The sequence below is a fragment of the Chelonoidis abingdonii genome, chromosome 26 (assembly GCF_003597395.2).
Source record: "Chelonoidis abingdonii isolate Lonesome George chromosome 26, CheloAbing_2.0, whole genome shotgun sequence".
NCBI lineage: Eukaryota > Metazoa > Chordata > Testudines > Testudinidae > Chelonoidis > Chelonoidis abingdonii.
In genome coordinates this window covers 4,812,217-4,831,487 of record NC_133794.1, presented here as the reverse complement: position 1 = coordinate 4,831,487, position 19,271 = coordinate 4,812,217, and the positions used below count along the sequence as shown (strand labels likewise).

Here is a 19,271-nt window from a genome sequence, read left to right as displayed (position 1 = left end):
TCTTCAAGTACGTCAGGGGCTGTTCCACAGAGAACAGCAACCAACTGTGCGTGGCAGCGGAAGGCCAAGAAGGAATCGCCTTACGCTGCAGGAAAGGAGATTTCAGTTAGCTAGTGGGAAAATACAGGACTAGATTGTGGCATCCCCCTCACTGGAGGTTTTTAAGAACGGAGATTTCAGTTAGCTAGTAGGAAAAACTCTCAGGCTAGTGAAATACAGGACTAGCTTGTGGCATCCCCCTCACTGGAGGTTTTTAAGAACAGGTTAGACAAACCTATCAGGGATGGCCTAGGTTTACCTGGTCCTGCCTCAGTGCAGGGGTCTGGACTAGGTGCCCTTTTGAGCTTCCCTCCAGGTCCATGAATCTAACCAAGTCGTCTACAACTCCCTGAGCTGTTCTAAGCCCACCTGAGGAGCTGGCAGCAGGAGGCGGCCATGGAACGAGTGGTCGAGCTGCGCAGCACAGAGCCCTGACAGCGCACCCCCATCAACGTGCTGCCTCTCATCTTGCACGAAGCACACCGTGACTGCAGCTAGGCTGAGAGGCAGGGTAGCCTAGAGGATCTGCTCATTAATTCACTCTGCTATAGACCTGGCTCTGTGCCTGCGTTTAGTGTCTGAAATGGGGCTACCTCATCCTGAGACAAAGTGAACGCAGCACTTTGAGCTGGTAAAAGGGCAAGAGTGTTACTGGGGTTGCTTCTTCCTAGGCAGTGCCTGGGGCCATCTCCAGCTGTGCTCAGGTCTCCCCGCTTCAGACCAGGCATGCGGCACTGTCAACCATTCAGCAGCCTGCATGTGCAATGATCACACTAGATCTCAGTCCATTTCATGGAGGGTGGGGCAGGGAGCCCCATTCATAATTAGCCCCTTTGTTGGGAAAGAAGCTGAGACGACTAGAGCAGTGGGCTCTGAGTGATGCCCACTGCCTGGCTGTTCAGGGGTGGGACTCTCATCTCCAGGGCGTTTCACCCACACTGGCTTCCGTAGGACGTGTACATTACATTAATTTACTAGGAACACAGCTTGAGCCAACGCAGTCACGCCACTAACTGACCCATAGCCCTGGCTGGAGAGAACATACTAACACCAGTGAAGGATGGGTAATGAGACGGGGTGGAGGCACAATTGCTCTCTTTCCCCGGGGGGTGGGGGGGAAGCTGCCATTAGGGGAATCCGGCAGAGAACACAAGGACTGAAGAGGTTCCAGAGAGGTTTAATTGTTATTTGTTACAGGATTTCAGTTCAGGGTAGAGCTGGGTTTGGTTTTGTTTTTTTGGTAGAAAAAAAGATTTGTCTTAAAAACTTTATATAGATTTGTGGTCTCTCTAAGCACAAAATAAAACCCGAACGCAGTCAGTTCCCACATCTCCGCTTTTACATTCGCTCTCAGATTCTCCGGACAGACAGACAGACTCCCCCAGAGATAGGCACTTACAGCATGTAAAACCAGACCCAGCAACATACTCTGCTGTACTGAGCTGTGGAATCAGACCAGGAGGATCAATAGACATTTAGACAATTACCCATTATTTACCCTCAAACAAGGTTTTGCTCGGGCCAGAGACAGAAAGGGTTAAAATTTGGTTTAAAAGGAAGGTCTAGGGGGGAAAGGGGGAAGTTGAGATTGGACCATTTCGACAGCTAATCAACTCATCCATCACCCAGCAGCAGCTCTTTGAATCTGGCTCTTTACAGCGATTGAAGGAATGTTTCTGTTTAAACCCAGCTGTCACTTGCAAGGGGTGGGGAGAATCCAGATTAGCCTAACGTGCTCCCTTCACTTCCTGCCAGTGCAGGGGGCAGCGAGCTGCCCCGCTGGTGTGCAGGGGCTGCAGCGCGGCTCCACCTGGCTCATTGCCTGTGGCAGTTTCACACGTCTCTCAGTGCCAGGCCCGCAAGGAAGAGCCACTGGCCCACAGCCAAGCTGGGACCGAGATGCCAGGGAGAGCTGGGCACTGCTCGGGGGTTGCAGTCTCCTGTTTAGGCAGCTCAGAGCCAGGGGTACCTTTAGTGGCCCCTGGCTGCAGCCTCCTATGGAGCATGGGGTTTTTGAAATCAACCATTCTCAGGTAGGGTCTCCCGAGCCATGTCCTACGCCCCTGCCAGGGCTGAATACGGTCTCTTCAGCGAGAAGCCAGGCGCCAGGGGAGACGGGCAGTAGGGTGAACTGCAGATGTTTCACCCTACTGCCGCTGAGAGAGCAAGCCAGCCCCGTGCGTGCGTGTGCCCGGCTCTCTGTCCAAAGGGCAAGGAACGGGCATGGGAGTGGGACAAGCGGCCAGAGAGGGGCTTTAGCTGCAGGTTCCTCTATGGCCACTGCCAGTAAGTGACTGGGTTCTAGTGGGACGTGTAGGGCAAGGGGGATCCTGGACAGCCCTCAAACGGGCCCAGTAGCCCTTCTGGGTGGATCAGTAGCCCTTCTGGGTGGATCAGGTAAGTTTCGAGAAATAGCCCTGTTCTCCACTTCCTTCTTTCACAGCCTCCTTAAAGTAGCAGGCCCATGACGGGGTTGGCAGTTCACAGCGTGTACCACCCTCCCCAGGCATCCTCTGCCTGGAGCCCTGCGAATCCTGAACAAAGCAGCCTGAGCAGCTGGGGCCTGCCATCCCTGGGGGAGAGGTGCGTGCAAAGTGCATTGGTGCAGGGACCCCTCCGTGCAAGATGAGCTATGACCAGAGTGCAAATCAGGGGTGGGTAGAGGTTGCCATGAGCCATGCTGGGGAGAAGGGGGAGGGAGCATCTTCAGTGTCATCGAGGTCGGAGAAGGTGCGGAAGTTTTAGTCGGTATTTACACGGGAGCCAGTTCTGGCCGTTGGGGCAGCTGCTCTGAGCTACACTCTGGCACCTTTCGCTCCCTGGGATCGTCCTGGCCTGGGCTGGAGCTGGCAGGAACGGCCTCCCTTCGCCTGGCATCCTCTGGAGCCAAAGGCAGCGCCACATTCACACTCGCTGCGTCCCTGCTCTGACTCCTTAAAGCAGCTTCCTGCCCCACATACCGCCCCGGCTCTCACCCTGCTGCTGTGGGGGGGCGGGGGGGGCTCAGACAGTGTCTCGGGGCTAGGGAAAGGGTTTTCTGCCCATCTCTGCTCACGAAGCCCCTGCCTCCCACAACGCAGGCAGAGGCTGGAAGAGCAGCTGCTGCCAAAGCAGGAGCTCTGGTGATACGGGCTGGTGAAGGGCGTGGGGGGCGTCCGGGGACGTGCACTGGTCACACCACGCACCGTTTGTCTGTGTGATGCAGACAGGCGCTGGAGCCGTCCCCGAGAGCTGCTGCTGCAGGCAGAGGATGGGGCAGTCCCCAGGAACAGCACCGGGGACTGGATTATCTGAGCGAAGGGTAAATGCCCCCTCTCCTGGGGCCTCCCTACCTTTGGGGGGGGGGGGAGCACAGGGCAGTGCTCACAGGTCGCAGCCTTTGCCTGGCCCTGGGCGCTGCGCAGTACGAAGCCCCCTTAGAAACCAGTGCCCGAAAGGGCAGTGTGGATTGCACTTTACCTAGGGGGAAGGGGGTCGCAGAGACAATGGCCCTGAAGAGCCCTGCTCCAGCCAGCACCAGTGCCCCATGACAGGGAGCTTGCCCCCAGAATTCTAGCACAACTCCCACCCTGGCTCAGACTGGGCTTTGAGGGACAGGGCAGGAGATGGGACGGGGCAGTTTCCCTTTGCACCAGGTCATGCCTGGACTAGGACGGAAACCTGTGGCTAGGAACAGGGTGCATGAGCCACAGATCCAGCCCAGGCCCCCGTCAGATGGTGCTGAGAACAGGCCGGGAACTATTACAGAGATGAAGAGTCCTGCACGCTGCAGTACTGTCGGCCCTCGCAGCCCCGGGCTGAGCCTGCCAAAGGGAGGCAGGACCTGTGGTCAGCACCTGTTTGCCACAGGTATCTGCCCTAGAGCAGCCTCAGCCCCTGTAGAAACAAACCCTAGTGAATAAAGTGCTCTCCTGCTAAGCTGGGGACCAGCAGCGGGGTGGACTCTAGCATCTGTGCTTCTCCGTGAGCAGAGGGGCAAAGTGATTGTCATGTGATTGTCTGGCTCTTCTCCCTGTGGGGCATCATGCACCTCAGGGTTTGGGGTGGGGCTGTTCTGGGGGGTGAGGTCAGGGCCTGAGCTCACTCCTACCACCAGAGCGGGGTGGGGAAGGGCACAAGGACAGCACCCGCCCTGCACTAACAGAGGATGCAAGGTCAATTTCAGGGCCTTTCCCATCCCCTCCAGTACATCTTCCCCCTCGACAGAAAGGAACTCCACCCCCCCATTAGTGTCTGTCTAGTTTCTCCCCCATGGGGGGAAGAGGAGTGCAGTGTAGGGGGGTGGGCCATTCTGTCCCAGGCCTTCAAAACACCAAGGGCTTCATCTGCGGAACTTCTGAAGCTGGAAGAGAAAGACACGTGGGGGTATGTGAGTGCCAGCCCCTGAGGCCATGTGGGGCGGGGCGGGGCAGGGCAGGGATGAGCAGCACTTAACTCATGGGCAGGGCTATAGGAACCACAGCAGGTTGGCATGAGGGAGCTAACGCTTGCACTCGGGACCCCTGAGACTGCAGGACAACTTTGGAGCCTCCAGGCCTCCAGGATTGGGAAAATCTACTGCGTCGGGGCCACCATAAACCTTGTGAACCATCTCGGAAGCATCATTGACCTCCATCGTTGGTCAGCCCCCTCCATAACAGTCCGGGCAGAGAGGCCGAGGGTGGAATGGGCCATGGAGAACGAGCTCCCCTCCAGCTGCCAGTGGGGCTGCAGGGCTGAGATGTCGGAAACTGACCCTGCTCTTGGAATAAGCCAAGAACTCCTGGCTGAATGCACTTCAACCCTGCTCAGCTGCTAGGGGACGCTTACCTCACTCTCCACGAGATTCCGCTTGTACAGGGCTTCCTTGGCGGCATCCTGTTAACCAACACAAGCATCAGGATGTCAAACTCTCCTGGGGCAGCGGGAAGCTGCTGCAGGGACCATGCCAAGTTTGACAGCTCTGCCGCTTTAAAGCAGGTACCTTAGCAGCACTGGGTGATGGGCCTGGCACAACAGACTAGCCAGGCTTCTACCTACACCCCCACAGAACCACCAGGCAGTAATGAGTATGTGAAGTTTGTGATGAACTAGGAATGTTCTTAATGTTTTCTCTGAATACTGTGTTGGTGCCTCAGTGTCCCCTAGGCAGTTCTTAAGAATCTGGCAGAGCAAAGGGCCAGTGCATCTAAATGCCTGACACTCTGTCTCCTAGCAACTGATGGCCTGGGCCTGTCATAAACAGATAGCTAAGGGTTAACGTTTCTTTTACCTGTAAAGGGTTAACAAAGGGAACCAAACACCTGACCAGAGGACCAATCAGGAAACAAGATTTTTCAAATCTCAAGGGAGGGAAGTTTTGGGTGAAGGGGATTGGTCTGCAGCTCCAGGGAATTGGTGGGAGGAAGAAGACAGGGGGGAAGAGAAAATCTCTTTGAGAGTCAAAGCTTGCATTTGCAGGGACTCTGAGTGAGGTGAGAGAAACCTGATCTCTCTGGTTTGGGAGGAATTGAAACAGGGTGATCTTCCAGGGTCATCCAGGGAGGGGAAGCCTGGGAGAAGTAACGAGGAGACAAGGGAGGGGTTGTTTCCCTTTGTTGTGAGACTCAGGGCATCTGAGTCTTGGGGTCCCCAGGAAGGTTTTGGGGAGACCAGAGTGAGCCAGGCACTGGAATTCCTGGCTGGTGGCAGCGCTATCAGATCTAAGCTGGTAATTAAGCTTGGAGGTTTCATGCTAGCATCTCATTTTCTGAACTCTAAGGTTCAGATCTGAGTGGGGGCACGGAGGGGCAGAGGATGCTGAATGCTCCAAGGAGAGACCCAGGAGGTGAAGACGTGTGAGCTTCTTGCCCTGAACAAGTCTGCTCCAAGGGAGAGGAGGCTCCCCAAAGTCCTGACTGGCTTGGTGGGGAGCAGTTCCAGAGCATCGCCCGGTGACTCCGTGACAAAGTTACACACCAATCCCACAGATACCAGTTGCCCCGTGTTACTTATCACGAGTGGAAAGGGCTCATGCAAAGACGCCTGCCCTGTCCCACCACACAAGATCACAGAACCAACGTTCGGCTTCTGCCCCAGCTTTCTGCCAGGGAGAAGAGAACGGTCAGTGGTTTCCTCACCCGATTGCCCTCGTTCCCGAGACGCCGCGCCGAATCAGTGTAGAACTGCAGGAACCTCTCCAGCTGCAACAGGTACTCTAGGGGGAGGAAGGTTAGATTCAGTCAAGCCGCTATGGGCAGGGCAGGGGTCTTCAAACCTTTCTGTGGTGGGGAATGCAGCTGAATAGTGATTCTCTCCAGGACACCTCCCTCCTGAACTGCAGAATGCTCCTGGTGGTTGCTCACACAGTCATGCAGCATTAGGAAAGCCTTTATGTTCAGTTGCTTTTAGCACAATCGCTCAGTTACACAAGGCAGCCCAGCATGTGTGACTAGCCAGCGCTCTGAGGTTTGGGAATCTCTGCTCTTGGGACCCCCCACCCCTGTGCCTACGGTGAGAGGGAGGGGGATTAAACAGGCCCAGTCAGGCACAGCCATTAGGACTAAGAAGAGCAGGGGGGCCCTTAAGGTGCTATAGGAACGAGGCTCAGGAACTACCACAGACGTGACAAATCGCTGGTCTCTGCCCAAGTCCTAGTAGGACACGTGTCCCTTGCGCCAAGCCCCTTTCCCGTCTCACCCACAGCCCAGGGCAGAGGCCGGGGGAGGCTTGTGATGTCAGGCTGTGCCCACCCTGGGGCAGAAGTCCTCACAAGCACTGCGATGGACAGCACCCCTCCCCCCAACGAGCTCCGATCACAGGGCTGCACTGACCTTTCCTGAACGCAGGGCCCCCGTGCTGCAGCTGGGATTTCAGCCACTGGCTCCGCTGCGTGATGTCCTGGAGCTGTTCCACTAGCTCATTGGGAAGCGGCCTGTGAGCCTGTCTGTACGCCAGCACCTGCCAGCAAAGCCAGAAGGCCTGTTGGCTTCCCAGGCAAACACAGAGGAGCCCACAAAGCCCTGACATACGTCAAGTCATTCTGAGCTGCGTGCGGGAATCGGTGCCGGGAGCAGGGAGCGCGGGCTGGGGAGGGAGCAGCTCAGGAAAAGCAGCCAGGACCCGGTGAGAGAGGCACTCCCATGGGGAGTGCACACACTGCTGCCCTCCAAGCAGCCAACACCCAGATCTCCTGTACAGGGCAGTGGAGGATGCATCCAGTGGCAGGGCAGGACTCCGTCCTGTATTCTCTCACCCTTTCACATTGCCCCTAGAAGGGGACATGACCTGGGACCACGTCTCCCATAACCCGGCACCTTGCGGGAAGAGCCGTCGCAGCCCACCGAGCAGGGGACCTGCAAGTCGTAAGCAGCTGGTTCCCCTCGGCGGTCACTGGGCGGGGTGGGTTCGTGAACTCAAGATTATTTCATTGGGAACCCCCACCGGGAGCAGGGCTGGTGAGGACCCACCCAGCAGAGACAAGGGACCTGCCCCAAAGACTGTGCCTATGCGAGGGAGAGACAGAGAACCAACACGTCTGAAACTCCTGGCCCAGTCAGGGTGGGGTGTGGTCTGAACAGGTGCTCTATGGGGAAGGTGAACCCCACGGAGGGAAACGCCTGGGCCCATCAATGCCTCCCAGGCAGAGGCAGCCTCACAGCATTAATGTGCTGGGGCCTGATCCAAAGCCCACTGCAGTCAAAGGGAGTCTCCTAAACAGAGACAGGCCTCAGCCAACCTCTTGGATTCAACCCCCTCCCGAGGCCAGAGACCATTCCAAAACGCGCAGCGTGAGCTGCTTCCCCATCCGGATGGTAAGCGCAGGCTTTGTCAAGGCAGGCGACTGGGAGTCAGGTCTCCGGGTTGCTATTTCTAGCTCTATCACCCAGTTCCCTCGTGGCATAACCAGCGGCTGCAGAAGACCCTCACCCCTTCCCCACAGAGTTCTGCTCAAGGCCTAGCTGAGCCGGTGCTGCTGGAGAATCTGGGCAGGCGTAGGGTATCAAGTTTCACTCACCTTCTTTTCCAGCTTCTCCTTGTCAAAGGCTAAAACGTTCAAGCTGTGCAGAGTGTGAATGGGTTTGCTGGGGGGAAGAGAAACATTAGCTTTGGTTAAACCCAAGAAAAGGGCAGGATTCCATCCCCTGGAGGTAGGTAGAACTTCCCCTCGCTCTGACTTCCCAGAGGGGACACGCTCTGACTCCAGAGAGAGGAGAGACGGCCATAGGAATCAAGACCACACCAGTGCAGGAGAGATCCCAGGGTTTACCCTACCGAGATCCTCATGGCCTGGGGAAGCTTTGCCCTGCCAGAATGCCCCACTTCACCCCAGAGCTGCTACTCCAAAGCAGGCATCAGCCCCTCGGAGGGATAGCAAGCACGCGTCTATGAGCTGAACCCACTCCCGCTGCCTAGAAATGAGCTCCCCTGACACCTGCCAGTCACTCTAGCTCCCAGTTCAATGGCTTTGCCTGGCTAGATGTCGTGCTGGTGAAGGTGAGAGGGGTGCAGAGGCAGCACTTTCCTCAGACAGGCACTTGGGTGCGCTACGTGGCGTTGAAAGGATCAGGGATGGGTGGGTCAAGTACAGTCACATTGTGTCAGACAGGGGGACCAGAGCTCAGGCAGAGAGAGGGGAAGTGAACTGTCCACCACCACAGCCAGGATTACAACTCAGGCATCCTGATTCCCAACCCCAGACCCCCCCCAGCTCAAACCACTAGACTCCACTCCCATTCCAAAGCTGTGACTACAGCCTAGGAGCCCAGAGACCCAGTCCCTTGGTCCAGTCACTAGCCCACATGCAGCCTGGACAACACCGCAGCCTTCAGAGAAGCCACCCGCCGCACGTGAGCAGAAAACCCTTTTGAGCCAACAGCTCAGGAGATTGGTGGAGGTATTAACTCGGACCCGGTGCATTTCAGCGCACTGTGGTCTACCGGCGCTTGTAAAACATCCTGGAAACACAGGAGCCCAATGACTTGTTCCCATCAGACCCCCACCTGTCCAGCTCTAGCTACCTCTCACTTCCCAGCCCTGCCATGCAGCAGAGTGACTGATGGGCTGCAGGCCCCTGGGAAGAGTCTGTGCCCCTCTGTCATGGCCTGGACCAAGTGGGTCGGTCCAAATGCACAGAGGGAACATTCACCAGATTAAAGGAAGGGCCCCCAACTCTGACAAGCCCTGAGGAGGTGGAAGGTCTCTGGAGTGCTGCCACACAAATCCCGCTGCATAAAGATGCTGGGCTCTCAGAAGGCAGTTAGTGGGAGGGAGATTAGAACGTGGGGTTGGGTCTCCTCGGGTCTACTCCCAGCTGTGTCACTAACTCACTGCATGGCCTTGAGCAAGTCACTTCCTCCATTGTGCCTCAGTTTCCCCTTGTAGTTAATAGCCTCGCTGTCCGCTCTCTGGTACAAACTAAGGCAAACCTTTTGCTGGGGAGGGATTAGTTTGTCTCATAGAAACTGCACAGACATGAGCTCTTCACTCTCTCTCTCTCACACACACCCACACACGTCCCATCTTTGCCATTTCCTTTCAGAACATCACGTGCTGCACTCAGGCTGAGAGATACTTCCAGAACCGGGACCTCCGTCACGGGCTGTGATGAACTGGGACTGTTCTTAATGTTTGCTCTGAATACTGTGTTGGTGCCTCAGTGTCCCCAATGCAGTTCTTAAGTATCTAGGTGGTGGAATAAGGGTGTGTGTTTGCTGCAAAGCAAAGGGCCAGTGCACCTAAATGCCTGGCACTCTGTCTCCTAGCAACTGATGGCCTGGGCCCCCCCTCTGCAAAGGTGCCAGCTGAAGGTGCTGGAGACAAAGAGATCAGGGGTCCTGCTGGCCCGGGGAAAGGAGCTGAGCAGAGAGGAGGGGCTGGAGGGGGTTGTTAGTCTGGAGCTGGCTGGGGACGGAGGAGTGAGGGCAGATGTAGGGGTCTGGCTCACTGCCCCCCAGAATGGACCCAGCTGAGGGGTCCGGTTTGCTGTATCTACAAACTCTGTTTTAGACCCTGTTCCTGTCATTGAATAAACCTCTGTTTTACTGGCTGGCTGAGAGTCACTCTGACTGCAAAGTGGGGGTGCAGGACCCTGTGGCTTCCCCAGGACCCCGCTGGGTGGGCTTGCTGAGGATGCTGAATGCTCCAAGGAGAGACCCAGGAGGTGAAGCCGTGTGAGTTTCTTGCCCTGAACAAGTCTGCTCCAAGGGAGAGGAGGCTCCCCAAAGTCCTGACTGGCTTGGTGGGGAGCAGTTCCAGAGCATCGCCCGGGGACTCCGTGACACGGGGAATCAGGGATCCGGGCAGGGAAAGGAGATAGGGAACTGCTGTCCCTCCCCCATGGTCCACTTGCTCTCCCCAGACCAGTTCCTAAGCCCGGGATGCATCACCGGGAAGCAGACTGCTGTGACCCTTCCTGTGACTACAGGGGATTCGCTAGCCCCTGCTTGTCGCCCTCTGCCCTCAGCTCCTTTTCATTTTATTCTCTCCAGCTCTGAGTCCTACCCAATTCCTTGCTCCTCTCCTCCTGAGTATCTGCTTGGCCTTCCTCCTCCTTGAGCCTCTGTTCTTCACCAGCCTCTGCCCCTCTGAGCCTCCTCCTTCTCCCTCCCTGCCTCCAGCCTGGGGCTGAGAAAACCCATTGCCCCCCACTCCCTCCATCTCTGCCCCTTGCTCCCGGAGGAATTGTTCGAGACCCCCATGCTGCTCTGCACACATCACCTCATACCTTTTCTCTGCCCCCTCAGCAGGTGCATACCTCAACTCTGCCACTGGGGAGAGGTGGCAGGAGGATGAAGTAGGGAGCAGGGTCTGTAAGACGCCAGCAAAGGGGAGAGTATCCCTGGATTACACTGAAGCAGGAGGCTCCTGGAATACCAGAGGCTCTAAATGCACTAGTCACTCTAAGCTATTGCTCTTCCAGGGCCAGCAGGAGTGAAAGGTGTTCCACGTAAGAACTTCTAGGGCCCGAGAGGAGGAAGAGGAGGAGAAGGGTCCAGTCAGAGCCGGCCTTGCTAGAGCACTGAGCAGATGGACGTTCTGAAAGGAAATTAAAGACAGAGACAAGAGACCATAAATAGCGACTGCCAGATAGAGGCTGCGCCCTGATCTCAGCAGGGCCTGCACAGACTTGCTCATCCCATTCAGAGAACCTGCTAGGACTTGCCGGGCCTGGGCCATACAGCCTAAGGTATCTAAGCACAGCACACTGCCCTCTCAAAGCACTTCTCAGCCAACACTGCCAAGATTCCCTCCCCACATACCCAGGATCTAGCCAGGATCCCCCATTCCATACACGAAGATGGGAAGGGCAGAGTGGCCGCAACTCCTTGCATTAGAAAGCTACACAAATGTTCTGTTTTGCTGTCCAGACTACGGTGGCAAGTCTCTCTGTGGGTGCTGCTGTTTTACTGAACTTTCCTCACCCCACCCAGGAAGTCGGGTCTGTCCAGCAGGATGGAGGGAGTTACTTTCTCCACTGGACCAAATGGAAAATCAGTCGCAGATGAGCACAGCTTTGCACTTCTACACCACTGCTCATCCATAGATCTAGGAGCGCTCAATGAAGGCAAGTGTTCTTTCCACTTTAGAGCTGGGGAAACTGAGGCATGGGGCAGCAAAGTGACTTGCCCAGGGTCACACAGTGAGTTAGTGGCAGAGCTGCAAACGAGCTCAGTTCCTTGCTCTAACAAAAGCATCTCCCCCACCCCAGTTACAAAATAACTCTGATAACTGGCATAGGGCGTTACCATGAGCAGCTACCATACTGCACAATAATGCAGTTTGTTAGAGCACCATGCAGGGAAGGGATAACTAGTGACTGAATAATAATCTGGGTTCTGTTCCCTACTCTGGCACCAGTTTGTTCTGTAACCACTCACTTCACCCTCTCTGGGCCTTAGTTTTCCCATCTTTACAATGGGGATAATTCTGACCTACATCCCAGAGAAGACATTGTGAAGTGCAGGGAGATTCTGTGAGTGGACAGAAGGTCCTAGAGAAGGGCAAAGAATTATTTATTATTATTATCCTGGAGTTTACAGTCTACAATATCAGCACTGCCAGCTGAGGGTAGTTTGCTTATGCCCACATGTCTCATCATCCAAAGCTACAGAAGCAGAAGCTCACCAGGGATCCAAAATGTCCAGCAGGAATCCCGCCCCCGTAGCCCCGACAGAATGGGAGCAGGGAAGGATCCTTAAGCAGACAAATCCTCACAGTTTCCTTAGAGCACAGACAAAACCCTAAGCAGCACAACTAAGCTAAGCCAATGCTAGTGGGACGTACCTGTTGCCCACGTCCCTTACTGGACCGACTGTTGGTTTTGGTTTGGGGAGAGCAACCTGAAAGAAGAGGCAGAAGCTTTCAAAATAAGTCACAGCAGTGCGATGCCTTTTCATCCCCGGATTTCTGGGTGCTCTACAAGAGGCCGGGACAGGATAATTACCCCACTTAACTGACTGGGAAATGACTTGTCCAGCCTCACACAAGTCAATGGCAAAGCTGGGAAGAGAATCTCCCCAGTACAGAGCCCTGCACACCGGACTGGGCTGCCTCTCTATTAGAACGGAAAAGGGCCTTTTAAAGCAAAATCCCCGGAGTATCACCACAGCTCACACGGATGACCCAAGGCAGACCTGCTGCATGCTGCTCCTCAGGCAACTTTTCTTTTAGGTCGACTCCCAGCTTTCCAGACCCCGGCCCACGAGGAAGCTTTGCAGGCAAAGGGGAGATGTGACCGCTCTGTTTGGGAATGACTTACATTCCCTCCCTCACGCCAACCCCCCGATGGATGGACGCCGCCTCCTCTGACTGGCAGCCCAATGCCAGTGGCCTGGGGCTAAGGCAAAGTCTCTGCAGAGCCAGATCTGACTCACTTTCCCAGTCAGTCCTAGAACCATCCTGCCTAGGTCACAGGGAACCCAGAGCCCCATCAAGACAGCTGCCCTTACCGCCGACATGGTCTGAGGATCAATCACCAGCCATTTCTCTGTTCTTGTCTCCAGCTGCTGAGAACTCAGAGGCTCCCTTAGCCGCACAATCACCTCCAACTTCCCCCCTGTGGGCCGGCGGCCATCCAGTAGCTAGGCATGGAAAAGAATGGAGCAGAGACGTGGGTGTAGGGGAAACACAGGAAAAAACCAAGAAGAGGCCAAAGCAAAATGAAACAATGGTGTCTAGTTCAATATCCCATCTCTGGACATATCTAGTCTAGCACCCTGCCTCCCTGGAGCAGACTGCTGGTCCATCTAGCCCAGCATCCTCTCTCCAGCAGAGTCTTCAGAGACAGGCTGAAGCACATAATTGGCACGTGGCCCAACAGTGAAATACTGCACACCGAAGGGGACTGGAATTCCTTCCTGACCCTGCAGTCACCTGCCGGGAAGCATGAGACTGGATTATCCTCATTTTAGCAGAATTATCTGCGTTACTGGTCAATTATCCGGCCCATTAAAATATAAACATCCGGACACAGTGTCTGCCTTTGCTCCTACAGCAGTGCACTCCCTACCCACTGTACAGCAGGGAGGCATTTCAGAGAGGTGTTGACTGCAGCTGGAAATGGACGGAGTACCCTGTAACAGAGCCAGCCCGACACTGACCAGAGAGTTCAGAGCAGCTGGTAATAACATCCAGCCCCTGCCCCTGCTCTGCTGTTTGCTCCTTTCTAGTCGCAGCACCTTGGGCCGGGAGGAAACTCTGGGACTGAGACTCGGAAGGATAAGAGGGCAGGATTTATAGGCAGGCGCACCCAGGTGTCACTTAGAGGGAGGAGGGGGAACTCTCCACTGTTTCCTACCTCGACAATCTCCCGAAGCTCACACATTGTCTCCAGGGCCTCCAGTTTCAGCTGTGCTGTGCCCACAACGCGGTCTGTCTTGAATAGCCCCCTGGGAGATTGTGTGTGTATGGGGAGAAAGGGATATGACAACATAAAATTGAAGTCCTTATCAATCCCTCAACCCAGAGCATCCAATCCCAGCTCCCACCAAAAACCTCTTTGATCCTGGAACGTCCCCAAAGTGGGAATCCAATTCTCAGAAGTGACTAGTGGGCGGAACCCTGCCACTCCAACCCCCATTCCCACAATGACTGATCCCAGCAGTGACTGATCCCAGCAGCGCTCCCACAGATCGAACACATTAACGGGAGGGTTTCAGCTTTTGGGGGAAGGTTCTGTCTCTATGCCCCTCAAGGGCCAGCTGTGCTCTGGAGGTGCAGCACCGCTCCCACAGATCAAACACGAGAACAGGAGGGTTTCAGCTTTTGGGGGAAGGTTCTGTCTCTATGCCCCCCAAGGGCCAGCTGTGCTCTGGAGGTGCAGCACATTACAGCACCAGTGGCCTAATTACAGAGGACAAAATATTCCTCCTCTGGCAGCTGCTGCTCCTCTCAGCTCAGTCCCAAACCTCTGTCTCCCAGGGCAGTTTCCTATGTACCAGTGTCAATGCTTCATGCAGCCTCTGTCTCCTAGACTCTCACAACCCTCCACTCAAAGTCCTCTCCCCTCCTCCCTTGTCAGAGCCCTGATAACCCAGCAAACCCTCTCCTCGACCATGACCACTATTCTTCCAGCTAAGGAGGGACACACATTCACTGCTGCTTCTTAAGTGGCCTAGTGAGTGGCACCGTTACGCTGCAGTGCAAGGGGAGGTGTGACCAGACAGCAAGTGTGAAAAATCGGGATGGGGGTGGGGGGTAATAGGAGCCTATGTAAGAAAAAGACCCAAAAATCAGGACTGTCCCTATAAAATTGGGACATCTGGTCACCCTAGGTGTGACTGTCACACACACAGGCACAGCCAAGTGCTAGCTTTAATTCAGCTAGCACAGATAACAGCGTCAGTGAAAACACGGTGGCACAGGCTTCAGCCTGGGCTAATCACCTGAGTACGCAGCCAGGGGCCCCGGTGGGCTCTCACGTGGATATGCACTTGCAGCGAAGACATATCCTGTGTGACAAACTGTTCTCCTCCCCAAAGCAGGCTACCTCTGCGATGCTCCCAACAGAGGGGCGGGACACAGGCAGGGAATGAGCCCAGCTCTCTGTCTGGCAGCACAGAGCGTTTACCAGCAGGGCAGAGAGTAGGTGCTATTCCTTTGCTGCGCAGGGTAACAGTAACCTGCTGACCAGCACTCCGGGACATGGAGGTGTGCACACTTGGTCCATCTCACAGGATTGCAGGTTTTGATTTCAGCAGAAGACCGACTGTCGGCAGCAGTGAAGCTGTTAATAAGCAGTGAAGCCCAAACAGCCGTTGTTTATTTCACCTTTGAACGCTGCAACGGACCTTCTGCCTGCCCCCAATATTCATGAGTTTTCCACTTCAGGTCATATCAAGAGTGTCATAAGGAAGGTTCCCTCTAGCTTCTGCGGATGACATTTAAACCTGCCCTCCAGTGCCCCCAGCCTCGCATCTCACTCACCCTTTGTGGACAACCTCAAACTTGATGCCTTTGGTCTGAAAGACTCTCTTGAGCCCTCGGTGGCCACGATTAATATACAGCTTGAACTGCTCTTTGAATTCTGGCAAGGGAACAGCAGCAAATCATGGTATTAGCATGAGGATTACACACCAAGAGAAGAGCCAGCAACTGCATCCCTGGGCAAGACATGAGGCCAGGAACAGGATTAGCAGGAAACACTTTGCGCAGCTGCAATGATTTTTGCCTTGGGATCCCAGTGCACTTTGCAGTTCGTTATGCCTCAATACAAACCCCTCCACCTGCTCCATTTTATAGCTGGAGAAAAGGAAACGGTGTGGTGAAGTAATCTGCCCCCCAGATATCACAGAATCAGCAGCAGAGCTGGGAACAGAACCCAGAAGTCCTGGTTCCCCGTCCCCTGCTTTAGTCACTACAGCCATCACCTCTCACAGTCTTGGGAAGAAAGACCTCGAGACACCAGCTGGCGTGTCACTGGAGATTACAGCCTCTTGGTCTTTCAACCTCAAGCAGAACGTATTTCACAGAACGAGTTTCCAAGTCAGGTAAGAGGAAATTGTGATGCTGCCAGGAGACGGACTAAAAACAGATCCAGCAATGCACCGAGGGGGCACAGACTGTGTGGTCCTTGCCCACACAGCTCTGCCACCACAGTGAAATCTTGTTCCTTTACCAACCACCCACCCCACCCCACCCTAATACACCAGTCCTGGGTTCCCCACACACACAGCCATGCTGATGCCTCTCAGTCCCAGCCTGCTGGCTCCCCACTTTTCCACCCGTGAGCTCCTCACACACAGTTTAGCGACTGTCCCTCAATCCTGACCTGCTCCTCTCTGCTCTCCTCGTCCCAAGTCCCCAGATAGAAGACTGACGTGCACCTGCAATGCTGTTTATCCAGGATCCTGCAGTATCTAAGTGCTTCATTGCGGAACCAGTCTTGACCTGTCCCATCCATTTCTATTCCTGCTCTGCAACTCTCTTGAGCAGAGACTGCCCGATTACATATGGGGTGTTTTGTCACCTGGGCTCATTCCACATGCAGATCACCTTAAGGCCAGCGCTCTAGTCTTCAGAAATGAAATGCTAATGCAAGGGAACCCTCCTCCCAACACAAACGCACACACACGCATCCATAACTCCCCTACCGGGTGAATCTGTGTTTTTGATCACGTTGGTCTTATCTTTTTGAGCTTCCTCCTACAACACAAGACACAAGAGAGGATGAGAACTGAGCCTTCCCTACTGAAGCCTGGGAATGTCGCCGGGCAGCATTCAAAACTCACCGCGTTGGGGTAGGGAAACTCGAAGCGTACGAAGGCATCCAGGTCATTGGGAGTCACGCCTTAAAATACAAAAAACCCACCAGTTTATAGCTTAAAGGAGAAGACCTAATATGCAACACATGAGATAAAAATCCAAGCACTCTGCTAGGGTCGCTGGGAGTGAGCAATCCCCCCTGAAGCTATCTATCTGGGGGAAGAGAGCTTTTTAACCAAAGGACAGATTAATTTGTACTGGAGATGTCTGGGATAGTTGAAATGGTTGTTTAAGACAGAAGGTTCCAGCCTACACTGAAGACAAATTCTTTTTCTGGGACTGGCTGAAAACTGTCAAAAAACTCTTCTGTGATGGAAAAGTCAGGTTTTGATTCAAAGATATTTTTCACAAGAAGTATCCAATTTCCACAGAAAGTTTTGGCTTTTCTGCAAAAACCCCAAATGTCCCCAAAGCAAAGTATTTCTGTTTTGATAATTTGCCACGCTGCCACATGGGAGCTGTAGTTCCACTGTCTCAAGTCCCCATTCTCCTCTACTAGCCGAGCTCCTGGGCTGGACTACATCTTCCATGATGGACTATAGTCAGGGACTCCCAGAATGTACTGACTCCCCTCTCCTGCTGGGGAGCGGGTTCACCATGGCGGATGCACATGAACCAGGGAGCCCAGTCTGTAGGAGAATGGGAGCACAAGGTACCCAAACTACAACTCCCATAAGGCAGCATTCCTGAATAGAAATTTTGTAGTTTTCAAATTTTCCCACAAAAAATAAATTTTCTGCTGGGGGAAAAAAAACCCATTTCCCAACCAGCTCAAACACTTTCACTCTGAGAGGGTCTATAATCCATCCTAGATCTGTGCATTCTCACGTTCTGCTCATTTCTTCCCACACATTCACAGTTACCACCATCTACCTCATGCCCAGCTATTGCTATTTGATCATATTTTGGTGTTATTTTTGTCTGATACCCTCCTAGCGTCCCATATCCCACTTTGTTCCTCCTCTGCTAATGACTGGATACATTTCATTAAAAGTTAACCTGAGCCAACGCTCTTCAGCAGGATTAAGGACTGGGCCTCAGGAGAAATAGCTTCAGTGTGTGGCTCTGCCACAGACTTCCTGTGTGACCTTGTGCAAGTCACATAATCTCTGGGTGTCTCATTTCCCCCCTCTGTAAAATGGGGATAGAAATACCGATCTACCTCCAAGGAGTGTTGTGATAATAAACAACATCTGTGAGACACTCAGCTATTAGGGTGATGGAGTAGTACCTACACGAGTACCTAGTACAAGTACCTAGACAAATAGAGAGAGAGTTGCTGCAGGGGACAGTTATTTCCAACTGAGGCTGAAAATATGGGGACTATGGAGACAGTAAATCTTCTACAGCACTTAAGTTCCTCATAAATTGTAACTTTGCATTTCCATAGCAATTTTCACTCCAGGATCTCAAAGTCTACAAGAAACATTAATAAATTAAATTAAAGAGACAAGGTGGGTGAGATAATATCTCTTACTGAACCATCTTCTGCTGGTGAAAGAAAAGCTTTTGAGCTACACAGACAAGAGTGCTCTGTAAGCACGAAAGCTTGTCTCTCTCACCAACAGAAATTAGTCCAATAAATGGTATCACCTTACCTGCCTTTTCTGTCTGATATCCTGGAACCCACATGGCTACAACAACACTGCAAACAATTAAGATGTTAAGTCTCTCAGTCCCTTCCCCAAGAACTAGGTGCTACTATCCCTATTTTACACATGGGGAAATTGAGGCACAGGGGCTAAATGACTTGCCCAAGGTCACATGATCAGTGGCAGAGACTGGGATGGAACTCGTTTTTCCTGACTTTTATTCCCATATTCTAATCATCTCAGCCCCAACCGCAGTGGGGCTCTTCTCCTTATTGGGACAGCTCTGCATAACCGTGTTTCAGACACACAATTTTTGATGCACCTACCAGTCCACAAGGGGATCCCATATGAGAAGAGCAGGGAAAAGCACCAGTGACAATTGCTGGTGCTCTGACCAATAGTCTCTGGGGCATTTTAACAACAGGTAATTAAAAAGCGTGGGAGTCCAAGAGCTGGAGCAGACACTGTAGCAACATCCCGCCCCACCCACAATGTCGTCAGACAAAGCGCCATGCTCCCACTGCACCTAGGCCACCCCCTTTGGTTGATACCCCACTCGGCAGCAGTCACAGTGCCTGGGGCTCTTCACCTGCTCCAATCGGTCACCGCATTAGCAGAATAGATTATTCCCACCGCAGAGCGAAACCACCATTCAGCACCTCTGCTTATGGTAATGAGACACATCCCCTTCACCCCCTCCTTTGCTAATAAGAGCCAACTGCTGTTTTACCTGGAGGAGCTGGGAGGTTGATCCCTTTCACTATAGTAAGGACCATATCATTGCTGTTCAGCTCAGGAAAGATCCTTCAAGAATAAGGCAAAAAGAAGGTTAAACATCAAATAATTCCTACCTTCTCCATCCAGCCAAGTAGTGACTTGGGGATAGGGGACAGGAAGCAGGGGGGCGGCGGGGGTGGG

At 53.8% G+C, this 19,271-nt stretch overlaps 1 protein-coding gene across 5 annotated transcripts in view; it reads right to left on the bottom strand.

Annotated features, from left to right (window-relative positions):
• Positions 1-1,200: 1,200 nt before the first annotated feature.
• The window catches only part of CC2D1A (coiled-coil and C2 domain containing 1A), a 41,106-nt gene continuing 23,035 nt past the window's right edge, over positions 1,201-19,271 (bottom strand). For 4 of the 5 annotated variants that reach the window (XM_075061032.1, XM_032780352.2, XM_032780348.2 and 1 more), the window contains 12 exons: positions 19,084-19,157; positions 16,728-16,786; positions 16,590-16,641; positions 15,424-15,523; positions 13,796-13,886; positions 12,948-13,079; positions 12,283-12,338; positions 8,015-8,081; positions 6,831-6,957; positions 6,138-6,214; positions 4,849-4,896; positions 1,201-4,381 (listed from right to left, as the gene is read on the bottom strand). In XM_075061032.1, coding sequence (XP_074917133.1) covers positions 4,361-4,381; positions 4,849-4,896; positions 6,138-6,214; positions 6,831-6,957; positions 8,015-8,081; positions 12,283-12,338; positions 12,948-13,079; positions 13,796-13,886; positions 15,424-15,523; positions 16,590-16,641; positions 16,728-16,786; positions 19,084-19,157 — 904 coding nt within the window. In that variant the 3' untranslated portion in view covers positions 1,201-4,360. Of the gene's footprint in view, positions 4,382-4,848; positions 4,897-6,137; positions 6,215-6,830; positions 6,958-8,014; positions 8,082-10,913; positions 11,035-12,282; positions 12,339-12,947; positions 13,080-13,795; positions 13,887-15,423; positions 15,524-16,589; positions 16,642-16,727; positions 16,787-19,083; positions 19,158-19,271 lie in introns of those variants that run through there. The other variant, XM_032780353.2, reaches the window with a different exon arrangement.